Raw genomic sequence first — 15447 nt, 5'->3', positions numbered from 1 at the left:
CGCGCAATGAAATTGCAACGAAAAGATAATTATTTGTAGTCTAAAAAATAATTTTCAATCAAACCCAAGTTATAACAATGGACTATAAAAATTTTAACTGTCACGGTTCGCAGCAATTTGTGACGAAATGCTGAGTTGATGTCATATAAATGTAATGGCACATGTTAATTTAATTTTTATTCAAATTAATTTTCAAATTTTAATCTCAAATTAACCTATATTACTTTATTCGCAAATTTTCTCTTAATTCCTGATACAAATACCACTTTTTTGATATAATTACTTCTAATACGCGCTCCAAAAATAAATTCCTAATAACTCCTAATTCTAAATTTGTCTTGTTTTCGGTCATTCATCTGCAATTCTATGTTACTTAAATATATGAATAAAATGTGAAAAATTCTTTGTCCGTTAGGACTATAATATATGATATTACTAATTTTATAGTTTCTACCACATAAAGAAATTGGTTGAACTACAAGTAAACGATAATTAAATATAGGTTATAAAGTATAAAATTAAAAATCAGTAATTAATTTCTGAGAAATAATAAGATGCAATTATTAAGTAAGTAATAATAGATATTTAAATCTATGCATATGAATTTTCAATACAAATATAAAGGGGATAATATTCAAATTTCAAAATAATAGTACCTATCGTTTTTTAAATATTAAATATCTTTTACTATTTGTTTCACATAAAATTTCTCAATGTTTTCGTCAAAAATTTTTCTTTAAAATCTTTGATATTTACTGAAAAAACAGTCAATTTTACATTTTCAAATAATTTGTCTTTGCTGTTTCTTACAGATTTCTGAACAATCAAAAATTCACTCATCAAATATTGTAAATATTTTCTTGCAGAAGATTGTTAAAAAAACCTTATGCGAAAAAAAGGTTTTAAGTAGAAAAATATTAAAAATGCATAAAAGAGATTTGACAAAAAAAAAATGCAGAATTTAAATCTATACAGAATTTTGTATTAAAAAAATCAAAAATAGTTGAAATTTTGAAATTTTCTTAATTATTTATTTCTAATCATTAACTAGATGTCTTAATATTCAGTCAATTAGAAACTTCCATATAAAAATATGCAATATTTGTAATAATAAGCCAAGATAATTTGTCAATACTAGATATTTCAATTCAAAATGCCTGAAACTTATGTTTCCTAATTTATTGATTCCTATTTTTGTACTATATATTTCTGAATACCTCTAATACATTGGATATTTATTGCTCAATACAGGAAATAAAGAGATTACTGATATTCAACTATGATTACTTGATGGCCAGAAAAAAAAATAGTATCCACAAAATGAAAATAAAATATTATTTTAATAATTTCTCTCGCATCTATTCAAGACTCATTTACAATAACCAATATTCCATATACTTTAGGAAACTCGCCGTCTTTGGCCCCCTACACCCTTCATAGCAAGAGACTTGGAAGAAGACCTTATAATCGGTGAGTTTGGCGTATATACTTGCAATAATCAAAGACATTTGAATCTGTAAATATTCATTTGCTATTCGAAAAAAAATTTGTGATTGCAACGTTTCCAAAAAGCTGAATTTTTGTCAGTTCTTAATTTCAACGGCATGAATGACATTAACTTTTTTTTTTTGGACTGCCTTATCGTTTCAGTCATTTAAATTATCTGCTTAGAAAAGTAAAATGGCTGAATATTTACAGATTTAAATGACTGAAGATTTAAAGATATACAATATATCGGAAATCTTGAAGTTCATAGTGTTTAAAGATGTTTTAGGCTAATAGTACATTTAATCCGTCCTCTTAAGCATATTCTCATTAAATACACTTTTATACTAATACATCTTCATTATAGGTGTTTATTAAGCTATAGTAACCTTAGAGTAAAACCTATTTCTACACTGGAAAGATACAGGTTTCAAACTGAATTCCATCAAAGGCATTATCGGGCATTTAGGCCCGATGCACGTTAAGTCTCAAAATTCAGCTGGTATCGTGGGGAAACTTGGAAATGGTGTGCCGAGGTATTGTAATTTGATTACATTTCAATATCCGTTTTAAAATATACCAAGTATTATTTCAAAAGGGGAAGTTACTGTAACTAAATTAAAATAAATATACAAATTATTCTGAATCCAAGAGCCTTCTTATAAAATGTGTATCCTAAGTCAAGTGAGATATAATAGCTCGCTGTTTTTTAGTGAATAAACAGCATCACACCTTTTTTTCTTACTTGCAAAGTATGCATTAGATTTATTCTAAACTCAGATTAGTTTGAAATATTTGTTGTATCTATTGAAATGAAGTTTTAGCTTCAACAAAAGGGGATTTATCCTTTTGCAAAACACACATTTTTTTTTTTTTACTTTGTCGTATATGTAGTATATAGAAAGTATAGTAATCGTCAAACAATTCGAATTCGAGATTTTGACGAACCTCTAAGTATTAGACCGCCGAGCGTTCAAGAAGGAAATTTTTTAGAAAATGTCCGTCTATCTGTGACAAAGATAACTCAAAAATGGTCCGAGCCAAACGGTTGAAATTTAATATATGGTCCATACATTAAATTTGCAAATTTCTCTTAAATTTAGTGTAACATCTGTTTAGCAGAAGTCCGACTGTTCGAATATAAGTTAAAACGATAATATTAAACCTAAAAGATGTAAATAGATAAAATTCGGTACACAGAGTTAACATCTATAGTGTAGATATACGTCAAATTTTGAGCCAAATACAACAACGTGTTAATTGTCTGTCTGTCTGTACTTTGATAAACATATAAACAGGATAATTCAAAAACGCAATGATATATTCGTCAAATTTCGTGTGGGATTTTAGGCAGATTTGTGTCAATTTATTGTTTCAATCGGTTTTGAAAAACGTGTCTGAAACATAAATTCGATTTTTTGATACTATTAACGCATTGCAGGTATTAATCGCCAAAACACTCGCCATAAATGAAACGATAGATTCAGTAAAAATGCTAAATTCACGCCAAAAGTTAATATTTCGGAACTATTGTACGCCAATGCTTAATAAGGCGTTCACTGACATGGCAAGTTTATTACAGAATATGTGAGAAAGTTTTGGGGTGACCACTTCCAATGGTTTTCAGTATGAAGAGAAATTCAAGGTGTCAGAGATGAAATTAAAGAAATTAAACTTTTGAATTTGATTATTTCATTTAAAAATATTCAAAATGTTGGACGAATTTGAATTGTGCACTCAGTAATATAGCATTCTGATGCGATCTATGCTTCATTCTTATTGCTTAGCACGACAGAATATAAGGCCAGTCAAAAAGCTAATGGTAATGTTATTTATATTGAAGAAGAATTTGGATTCAATTAAATTAATTAATTTTAAATTTTTGCATTAAATTTTAAATTTTTGCTTTGTATCTTTCTGCTTTTGAGGACTTTGTGCTGTCATAGATTGAATTAAGATTAGCACCAAATTTGAAATTTAAAATGCATGTGCCCACTATTGCTGTCAGAAGCATATAAGTAAGTAAGTATGTATATAAGTTTATAAAAAACATAAAAAATAACACAAAGTTGTTGAATGAAAGGGTATGAATAAGATATCAGTAGTAAATTTATATACATTTTAAGTGGTAAATATATATATTGTTGATATTTTTGTAAGTAAAGAAAATAATAATATGTATTTATACAAGCAACTAATAAGTTTATTATTATTTAATATAATCAATAAGAGTATGTTTTATTATCAAAAAAGCAACTAATAAATTTATACCCATTTAATATATTTTATAAAATTATAGTTTATTATCAATAAAAATAACCTTCTTGAAGTGGTATAGTATAGCTGTTCTAATTTTTAACCATTTAGCTTGACATTATAATTTTTTTTTTGTATAGTTAAAATATATTCTAATCTTCGGGATTTCGATTAATAATTGCACTGGTCAAAGATAATATTAAATTTAAGACACTGTCTTCAGTTCCAGAGATCAAAAATGTTTTAATTAATGGTTTTTAAACGATTACGATAAAGAAAAGTCGACAACTAATTGAAAGCACTTTAATCTCAGAACTAGAAAATTGAGGGTTATTTTGACTCAAAATCCTTTAACAGCATGCATAAGTTATGCTATAATTACTTAGATTATAACATTACTCATTAGGTGTTATAATTAGATACAAAAAAGGCTGAAACCCATAAGCATCTCATGCGTTCTTTGAATTATTATTTGAATCATCATATATTTCCAAAACAGAATGTATCTAATTGGGCATAAATAACAGTTTAGAGATTAAAACTGCACATGAAGTTAAAACAAAAGGTGGAAATTCTATCTATATACTATAATTATACATAGAATTACTATAATTATAACACTATTTTATAATTTAAAAGAGTTAAATGAGCCTAAATTCATCTAGCAGCTGAACGAAGAAGTTTACAAAAAATTTATTCGCTATTAAGATTCGAAGTTATTACATAGCTATTTAAAGCCCAGTAAAGACGAAATGTAAAATATATGCTTTGGTTCAAATAGTTAACAACTGAAGCAGCAAATTATTAATAATGTAATAATTTAGAAAAGCACGAGTTTACGAGATTAATTATCTTTGTGAATTTTTATATTTTTGTGCTATGCATTAACAACGCCATAAAGTTTTTTTTTTAATTTTATAGTAACACTTATTATTAAATCTTCATTCAAATATACAGCAAAAAAAAAAACATGAAAATAATTGCGTAATAATTGTTAAAAACGACAATTTTATTTTCATTGCAAAGAAGAATTTTAAAAAAAATCTTACCTTGGTACTTTGAACCTTGAATTTCATTGCACCAAAATAATATTTTTTATCCACAAATTAGGGCAAGAACAAAAATTTACAGATAAAGCTTCCGTGGCATTTAAAACGCCTGTTTTCCGTAGTTTGAGTCATAATAAAAAATAAAAACAAAGCTTTAAAAAGTAGTAACGAATCTAAATACACTTGTCATAAAACTGACGCGTTCGCTTTTGAATGTGTCTCGTAACAAAATATTATCTTAAAGCACCTATTTGTTCTAAATTTTTTGAGATTGCTCCTTTGGCGGGAAGTGTTTGGAGATCGTTTATGGAACAAAGTTATTATAACCGGTTACTTATTACTTAACGATTATATTTCTTTCGTTAAGAAAAAAGGAAGTTAGTTAATGATCGTCTGGTATAAGTTACAGCCATTGAGAAAGGGGGAAATGAATACAAAATATATGCACGAGAGCCAGATGTATGGATCACGTGACGGATCAACACTCGTAAAAGCTTGATTTGAATTTAATAACAGCTTTGACTCCTTTTCAAAACGCATCGTGGAAGTTCAACGTAATGGAACAGTGGAATAGAGATGTAATTTAAAATCGAGACTGGCAGGATGGTGCACTATTCACAAATTCCATAACCATTTAATAAAACTCTTTTGATGCTGACGCTGTTGTGATCAAGACCAAAAGATTACTTAAAAGTTCTTACTAAATTATGAATTTATTGGATGTTGCCAGGAATAGAAGATAAAGTTTTTGCTTCTCAAAGACTTTCCGATATGAAACGGATATTTGCAATAAGCGGATTTGCGGGTTGTAAAACGTTGCATTCATCAAGCACGGTTCTTCAAATATATAATACTCAACTTTAAATGATCTAATTGTAACAGTTAGAAGATAGATAAGAAAAACCAGAGGAAATAGTCTTTCCAAAACTTTCTCACATATACTATCTAATAAAGATTATATCCCAGATAACACCTTGCATGGCATTGGCGAACAACAGTTACGATGCATTTTTTAAAAGTGAATTTAGTATTTCTTCTGATTCTATCATGTGATCCTTTGTAATTTTATGGTGATTAATCCCTGACATAGTGAATAGTATACGAAAATCGAATTTCTGTTTTAGACACGTTTTCCCCACCGAGTGAAATAAAAATATGGCACAGAAATGCACTTGTAATTACAGAATCGCATACCAATTTGATGTAATTAAATCCTTGCTTTTTGTGTGATTGCATTTACATGTGTTGAAAGTGCAGAAAGACAGACAGTCAAAACATTGTTGTATTTGGCTCGTAATTTGAAGTGTCTAAGTTGTTAATATAAATCTGTATATTGAATTTTATCCATTTCACTCTCTTCGTTTTGTAGTTATCACGTTCATTTATATTCGAACAGTTGGACAAGCAGACTTTTCTAAACAGATTTTTTTTCCAAAATTTGTTGAAAATATATACATTTGGTGAAAAGACCATATACCAAATTTAATCCGTCTAGCTCAAAAGTTACCAACAGACAAACAAACTTAATACAAAAAATGTGTTTTGCGAATTCAGAGGGATCTAAAACGCGCAGATTTGTCAAGTTATCAACTTCGAATTTTTTAATAGTAACAATTCTTTCCCCATACTTCGTAAGCGGGAAAGTAAAAAGGCGTCGGATTCATTTTCGAAAAAATTGTTAAATCAATTTTCACTTTATTACATTATATGAGTAAAGTTAAAATGTCGTCTCAAATGAGGAAAAATGAAAGAGGTCACCAGTTTCATTCAAGCATTAGCTTCGAAGACACTGCAACGTGTTCGAAAATGAGCAAATGTTACTGAAATTTTATTTATCGATTCTATATTTTTGTAGCCGCCAAAGAAAATATTTTCCAACAACAAATCATATTACTTCATTAAAGTACTGAATTTTCAGATGCTTCAATTTTTTTGCATTCAAAATATACTAACATTTAATTCGGATAATGCTATTTATTTTTTGGATTTATATACTTACGAGCCAAATGGTTCACGAAAAGCTTAAGAATCCTTAAGAAGTGACCGATTTCGGTATTCTGCGGCCATAAGCAGTGAGCATTTCATTTATCCTTTCAAAAAGTTGTTAATTTGTTAATGATTTATTTTAAGCAAAAATTTTTTTTATCTTACTAATTTTGTGAAAAAATGTATTTTTTATTATTTAACTAATCACTTTTGACGATCAGATGGTTCGCCGGAGATATTGATTAAATTTAATTTCAGTTAATCGTTATATATAACTTCATATTCATGATACCTTGAAATTGATATTCAGATGTGTTTAATTAATTGTTTTACATATGCTCCACTCATTACGTAGATGAAAATTTTTAATGTGATGACGTCAGTCAGCTATGTCCCATGACGTCATGACTTAAAAGTGTAACTGTGTGGTTCATCTAATATATAAAATTCTCGTGTCACAGTTTTCGTTGCCATACTCCTCCGAAACGGCTTGACCGATTTTGATGAAATTTTTTGTGCTTATCCGGTATCTATGAGAATCGGCCAACATCTATTTTTCATCCCCCTAAATGTTAGGGGTAGTCAATTATTAATTAAAAACTAACTTTCCCGCCAAAAAAATCTTCCATTTTCCCCACCGCCAACTTTTCCGCCAAAAAAATCTTCAATTTTCCCCAACGCCAAATGATTTAGGCTTTAGTTCTTTTTTTCTCCCAACAGTAATGAGGCTAGGGTTAAGATTTTTCGGCGGATTATTTCAAACGATTCTGTTTATTTTCTTAATGTTTTATGCATTTAAAATTAAACATTGTTAATTAATCCATGTTTCAGATTCATTCTGAAGTACTTTTGAATTAAAATAGCACAGAATAAAGGAAATTAAAAATGTATAATCTGCATAGCGTTACCCCAACTGGCGTAGAAAAATTCACGCATTTGCGTTACGTAAAAGGCGAAGAAAATTCACGCATGCGCACTGTGTTCTGATCGTTGGCATGGCAACCATTATCAACGGACGATTTAAATTACTTTTAGGTTAGTTGTATGCTTTTGTAAGTAAATTGTATTTATGTTATATATTTTTTGTATATGCTTATAGTTTTAAGTACATCGTTTTTTAAGTAGTTTTTTTTAACCTGTTTACAATGATTTAAATTATTTTTAGGTTAGTTGCATGCTTTTGTAATTAAATTGTATTTATGTTAGTTATATATATATTTTTTATATATGCTTATAGTTTTAAGTACGTCGTTTTTTAAGTAGTTTTTTTTAACCTGTTTTCAATGATTTAAATTATTTTTAGGTTAGTTGCATGCTTTTGTAATTAAATTGTATTTATGTTAGTTATATATATTTTTTATATATGCTTATAGTTTTAAGTACATCGTTTTTTAAGTAGTTTTTTTAAACCTGTTTTCGACAGATTATTTTAAACGATTCATTTTATTTTCTGAGTGTTTGATGCATTTAAAATGAAACATTGTTAATGAATCGATCCATTCATGATGAATCTGAGAAAATTTTGTTGACAAATGCTTGAGATATTACATAAATTAAGAAAGATATTCTTTAGTGCCCATAAAGTTTAAACGCTCAGTGACTCTATTATCAGTAATCATATTATTAAAAAAATGCTTTGTTTCAGTAAAAAATATTGTTATATTAATTGCAGATTAATCCTTTACACTTTAATTTAAAGCATAAATTCTACGAGGGGTAACAGAAAATTAGAGAGATACATATCACGTTATGACTGAAAGCCTTTATAATATTATGAGTGAATTATATGACTATCAAAATTTGAAGTTTTAAAATATTTTGCTGAAGAATAAAATATTTTGCTGAAGAAGTTGGAATTGCATAAAATATTTAATTATTAAAATTTTAACGAATACTAAGATTGGCGAACCGGCTGGTCGCCAAAGGCGGCTAGTCTATGTTATAAAATCTTATAAACTTCAATTTCATTTTGGTCATTTATATCGTAACTACATAGATAATAAACAAAATATTTATTCCTTACTTTTCAATAATGGAGGAAAATTACGCGATGAGATAATTCATGAACCGATGATAACAGTTTGAACTTCAAAGCAACAATGCAGTCTATTGTTAAAAATTGGGAAAAAAATAAATATTTCTTACAAATTGTCAAATTTCAGCAAAAATTCGTTCAAATATTAAGTTGGCATCATTATCACTATTGATCAGTATCTAAGACAATTTTAAAAATTTTGAAACAGTGTAAAATTTATTTTGGTGCATTAATATTTTCGAAAGATATCGCTCAAAAACGAAGATGCAACTTAACTTTTAATGAATTGAAATTTCAAAAACAATTGTTCCCAGGTCCACATTTCCGCCCCCCAAAGTATATATATACCAAGCAGTATAGCTGTAGATCAAACGGTTTGTTCTGTAGAGCGCCCCCCTCCACATCTCTCCTTATATTTATAAATAGAGATGTTTCTATTAAATATATATATATTTTTTAATGAAGCTCCAGAATGGCCGGTATCTACATTTACACATATTTTTAAATAAATTTACATTTTTTTTTTAATTTTAGGAGCAAACATTAATGTTATAAATATTCTAGTAACTACGTTAAAGTAATGAAATATATAGGAATATGACCACTCATGTTTGATAAAGTATTATTATAATATTTTAAAATGCATATAAATTGCATTTTTACAAACTTATTTATTTGCATATGAGGAAAACATTTTAATTTACCTTTTTACGGCCCCCAGACATTTGCCAAGTCGAAAATCCGCCACTGCGTTAGATAAAAGCATTTCCAAAGCGAATTCCAGAATGAAAATCTTGCTAGTGAAGCCTGTAATGCGAGTCATTAACCAACACCATCCCACCAGGGGTTTTTTTTGCTGTCTAATTTGACTATCCAAAATACTATCTGATCTTCAGTAATGAAGAATCTTACCTATTCAATTAAAAATCCGCAGGATATTTAAAAAGTTAGAGGAATATTTGTAAATTTTATATTGAATTATGCAAGTGGTTATCAAAATAATGAAACATCTGTGAATAAAAGTGCCCTTTTTGAATGAGCTTCGTAAGCATTAAAATATAATAATAGTCACCAGATTTCTTATAATTAGCAATGTATATATTCTGGTAATATGTGTTAGCTTTACTGAAGTACTGTAATTCTTGGATTGTAAATTGTCAGCCCTCTCAGATTTCAAAGAGGCCAAATTGTAGGAGCCCGTCTAGCTGGAGCAAGTGTGACCGAAACCTCCCATCTTTTAGGCATTTCTAGAGATACGGTGTCTAAAGTCATGACAGCATACACACAGCGCGGCAAGACAAGCCCGGCAAAGCAAAATAGTGGGCGGAAAGAGAAGCTCAGTGAAAGAGACCGACGGGTATTGAAGCGGATTGCAATGTATAAAAAGCAAACAACTGCAGCAAAAGGGACCGCAGAGCTCAATACCCATCTGGATTCTCCAGAATCAGTGATTACAGTTAGAAGGCACCTTCATAAACAGAACATTTATGGCAAAGCAGCAATTCCCAAGCCACTTACACAGATGTTAATGATAAACGTCGTCAACAGTGGTATCACACTCTCAAAACCTGGTCGATTGATAAGTGGAAGAAAGTAATATGGTCTGACGAATCGTGTTTCACACCTTTCCCTACAACAGGACGGGTGCACGTTTGCAGAGCATTTGCACAAGCGTATGATCGTGATTGTCTTCTTTCAACTATAAAGCATGGGGGTGATCTGTCATGATATGAGCAGCCATGTCGTGGTTTTCTGCTGGGAAAATCGTAACCCTGAAAGAAAGGATCAATGGGGAGAAGTGCATAGAAATTTTAGCTGACCAGATCCATCCTATGATGCAAACTTTGTTTCCTGCAAGAGAATATCTTTTTTCAGGATGATAATGCACCTATCCATGCAGCTATATTTGTCCAATCATGGTTTGATGAACACGAGGATGAAGTTAAGCATTTGTTTTGGCCAACACAGTCACCCGACCTCAATATAATTGAACCGTTGTGGTCTATTTTAGAGTGTTCAATACGTAATCGATATCCTCCACCGGCATCTCTTCCAAATGTTTCACAATATCTCCAGGAAGAATGATACAATATTAATCTAAACATTATTCAACACTTGTATGAATTGATTCCTTGGCGAATCCAAGCTTATTACATGCCAAAGGCCGTGACTACTAATGAAGACTACACCATACTAATAAAGGATTATTTATAAATCTAAGGTGTTTTCATTATTTTGATAACTACCTGTAGCTACTTTGATAAAGTTAATTTCATTTCAGCTTGCGATATTAGCATGACGCTCGTCCAGGCGATTAAGTGAAATTGACAGCCAACAACTAGATCCGCAGATTTGATCTTATAATTTGATTTGCAATAAGCGGAGAACGGTGAACACGTTCATAGCGGAACTGCGAATTTCATTCCTTTTCACCAAACAGTCTACAAAATTTGGTTCGCGAACCAAAGTCATCGAATGGAAAACACAACTAACCTTTCGGCAAGCAAGTATATAAAGGACTTAATGGAGAAGACATAAGAATATCGTTTAAATCTGAAATTGCGACCTACATTTAGATTGAAAAATTCATTTTGATCCTAATGTTATAAGATGAATATTTTAATGCAAATCAGCTCTTTATTAACTGAATGCAAATAGCTGTAATCAGTTCCTCGGAAGTCTTTTTGGTAAATGATTATTTTGCTGGAACTTTTTTGGTGTTGCTTGTTTTATTCTTAAAATGAAGGCAATCAACGTATTTCTGTTTCCTTTGTTTTTCACTCTCTCAAACAATTCAATTGATGTTCGTTCAGCCTATCTTATTTCGGAACAGAGAAGGAGATGCAGAAAAAGATTCATTGCATTTTGCTCAGTGTGTGTAAAAAACGAGTATTTAATTTAATTACATTGTCAATATTCTTTATAGTTTTTTTTTTCATTCTTAGATATTTCATGCTGATATACAAATAGGTGTACAGAAATAAATATCCATAAATTATGTTAGAAATACAAAAAATATGTTACTAAAATGACTTATATAATTGAAAAATTAATTTTTGTTTTCTCGTATATGAATTAAAGAGAAAATATTGTAATCGTCAAAAAATTCAAGCTCGAAATTTTGACAAATCTTCGCATTTTAGACATCCCTGGATTCGTATTATGCCTGTTTGTTTGTGAAAGCTATAATAAAAAACCCTTTCAACACAGCATATTAAATTTGGTATATGGACTTTACACTACATTTGCAGACTTCTGTCAAATTTTGAGCAAAACCTATTCAGTGAAAGATTGACTGTTCGAATATAAAAGTTAACATGTGAACTATAAGACGAAGAGAGCTACATGGATAAAGTCCGGTACATAAATGTCAATGTTGTAGATATTTATCGAATTTTGACCCAAATCCAACAAGTTGCTGACCATCTCTTGGAAGCATTCAAACTAAATATATATCAAATTTGGTATGCGATTTCGTTTAGAAGCATTCAAACTAAATATATATCAAATTTGGTATGCGATTTCGTTTAGAAGCATTCAAACTAAATATATATCAAATTTGGTATGCGATTTCTTTCAGAAGCATTTAATCTAAGTATATATCAAATTTAGTTTGCGATTTCGTAACTATAACTGTAGTCCAGCTTTAAATTATGGCTTCAATCGATGCGGAGAAAAAAAGAGCCTGAATTAGAAATTCGGTTTTCAGATATGGTTAACCATATACCAGGCATAAATCTTCAAGAATTCACGCCAAGGATTAAAATTTCGTAACTAATGTACGCTAATGTCATTTAAGGCATTCATTGAATTACTTCCACACTTTTTGCGGAGAGTGGTGAGAGGATTTATTTATTGGAGAGTATGTGAAAAAGGTTTGGGGATACTACTTCCCTTATAGTTTTTACATCTAATTTATTAAACCAGATTAACTCTCGCGGGAGGGGGGGCACCTCGAAATGATGAGATGTTTCAGGCATGTGGTTGGATTTCGCCACCGTGGAGGGTACACAAAAAGGTGGGGGATTTGGCTCCTCCCAAAGATGAGAGGACGTACTTCCTTCGGGAAGGGTTGTACCGTGCCCGGTGATGGCCCTTAAGACTCAACTACAGTTCCCGCCAGTGTTTATGTTGTGGCGGTCCGGTCATTCAGTATTATTTATCCGTGTGACTTCGGACGGGTTGGAGAGTCAGTGATATGACTTATTAAAGCATATTTGTCAACATGGCCTTATTTTTCCCTCCATGACTATGGAACAGAAATCTTACAATTTTTCCAATTTTGTTTTTGTTTAACTACTCTAAACTTTTATTTGGAAATAGGTAAAGTAAATAAATGGTTACTCTTGTATATTAGAAATTGTTTTTCATAGATGAATAAATAATTTCATCCTTAATCGCTATCATGGTATAACCAATTATTTTTTTTCTTTCAGACGGATGCCTGGTACCCAAAGGAACTAGTTGCGGCATATTGATATATATGCTGCACAGGGATCCTGATGTTTTCCCAAATCCGGAAGTTTTTGATCCAGATCGATTTCTTCTGGAAAATTCTACCGGAAGACATCCATTTGCCTACGTACCTTTTTCAGCGGGGCCAAGAAACTGCATTGGTATGTCATAAAGAAAGAGTTCACGTCCACTAATGATCTCGTGGATTAATATTTGATGGCTAGCGATCATATTTGAATGTATATGTATTTTCTCACAACTTGCAAATAAAAAGTATGTTGGGCCTGCAATCTTCATTAAGTTGTATATTAGAAATAGCAAGAATGAAGTGGACCGCAAAATTAAAATTTAAGTTTGGGAAGTCTCTGTTATAAGATATTGAATTTCATATTAGGAATTACTGAATGAATATGCTATTTTTACTGAATATATATGTAATATTTAGAGCAGACTATAAGTATGTCGATGTCTTCACAAAATTAATCCTAATTAAAATAGTTTAATTTATAATTTCGAAAATACTTCTTTTCATTTATGAAAAACACGATGAGAAATTTTATAATTAAATTTACACTGATTTGAAACTTTTCGAAATGTGTGAAAATAATACTATGCGAAAGTTTATAATTCAATATTTATTAAAATATTTTACAATTAGCTCTCATTAGTAACAAAAAGTATCATTTTTATAATTTCTTAATAGTTAAAAAATAGAGAAAGCCTCTAAAAGACTATTTTTAAAGACAACTTAACATTATAGTAGGGAAAAAGGTTCGTGTTATATCATTACGTTCAGGCGAACAGTCATGAATATATAAATATATTTTTAAATAATTGATACATTTGAACAGAAATAAACCAGATGGCTGCGATTAATTGTCAAAAACCACAGCCAGTAATTTCATGTTTGCTTCATACAACGATAAATTACCAAACAAATTCGCCAAAGACATTACATTAGTCTCTTGAATGTAGTCGCCTGTATCATGCCGCTAAGCCAACATTTTGTCAATAGCACAATGGTAATAATACACAAGTACCTTATAATTTATAGTAGAAATTCAGTTCTATTCATTCAAAATTTAAAAGAAAAAAATACTAAATTCATGGTTTAATTCCTGTAAGTTTTCAACTACATAGGAATGTATATTTCGTCAATAATGGGTTATGTTGGTCTCTCGCAGCTTGCTATATAAACTTCATTTTGAATTTTTGTTAAATAAACCGAATTAAATTGTCTTTGTAATACTTAAAAATTAACTGGCTTCGGATCAGTATCGGTAATGCAATAATTCATTTACTTCTGTCGAATCTCAGGATAGAGAATAAAATCTTAGTGTTACTTATCCTGACGACAATTTTCATGTTAACCAAAGAACGTATTTCGTAGTACACTTCTTTAAGAAAGATCAAGCGTAAATTTTATATATATTCATCTTTTAGTTAAGGAAGTGGGCATCATTTCTCATTGTAAAATCCATTCCATATACTGTAATGGAAACAGACTTAACCGTTTTGTGCTCTTTATTCTTTCTCTTAATGATTATTTATGCTTGCCCTTTTTACAGGCCAAAGATTCGCTACATTCGAAGCTGTCACTGTCATGGCGACTATTCTCAGGAAATTCCACGTGAAATCATTGGATCCTTTGGATCGAATCCACCTCATCGATGAACTAGTTCTCAGGTCAGAATATGGTTTGAGAATGTCGTTTGTACCAAGAAAGTTTCGTGAAGACCAATAGAGGTGCATTGTTTAAAATTTAAGGTTGTACTGAAAAATAACTTTATGTATTGTAATGTCGTGTTTGTGTTGTACTTCTTTATGTGAAGTGATGTAACTGGAATATTTGCTACTTGATGTAACTTTATAATTCTTGTAACTCCTTTAAAGTTTTTTTTCTTTTTATATAATAAACAACGTTGTATTCTATAGACATTTCATTATTGTTATTTCTTTCAACAAATAAAAAATACGAAATAACTTACATGAAATATTATTAAAATTTTAGACGAAGAAAGTTCTTTTATGCAAGCATTATCTAAATTTATTTTTAATTATAATAATAATTTATTTTTAATTATAGCTAATTGTGTTTATCATATATTTTAGTGTAATTATTTATCCAGATGGGTTAAAATTACACCATTTATTCAAATAAATTACCATTTGATTTTATTT

At 29.9% G+C, this 15447-nt stretch overlaps 1 protein-coding gene across 1 annotated transcript in view; it reads left to right on the top strand.

Annotated features, from left to right (window-relative positions):
- Positions 1-15181, top strand: part of LOC129969565 (cytochrome P450 4c3-like) — a 45535-nt gene extending 30354 nt beyond the window's left edge. The window contains exons 9-11 of the mRNA XM_056084191.1: positions 1404-1470; positions 13248-13427; positions 14835-15181. Coding sequence (XP_055940166.1) covers positions 1404-1470; positions 13248-13427; positions 14835-15010 — 423 coding nt within the window. The 3' untranslated portion in view covers positions 15011-15181. The remainder of the gene's footprint in view (positions 1-1403; positions 1471-13247; positions 13428-14834) is intronic.
- The last annotated feature ends 266 nt before the right edge of the window (positions 15182-15447 follow it).

The sequence above is a fragment of the Argiope bruennichi genome, chromosome 5, assembly GCF_947563725.1.
Source record: "Argiope bruennichi chromosome 5, qqArgBrue1.1, whole genome shotgun sequence".
Taxonomy (NCBI): Eukaryota; Metazoa; Arthropoda; class Arachnida; order Araneae; family Araneidae; genus Argiope; species Argiope bruennichi.
The sequence above is the reverse complement of the archived record's forward strand: the minus strand, read 5'-3'. Positions and strand labels throughout refer to the sequence as shown.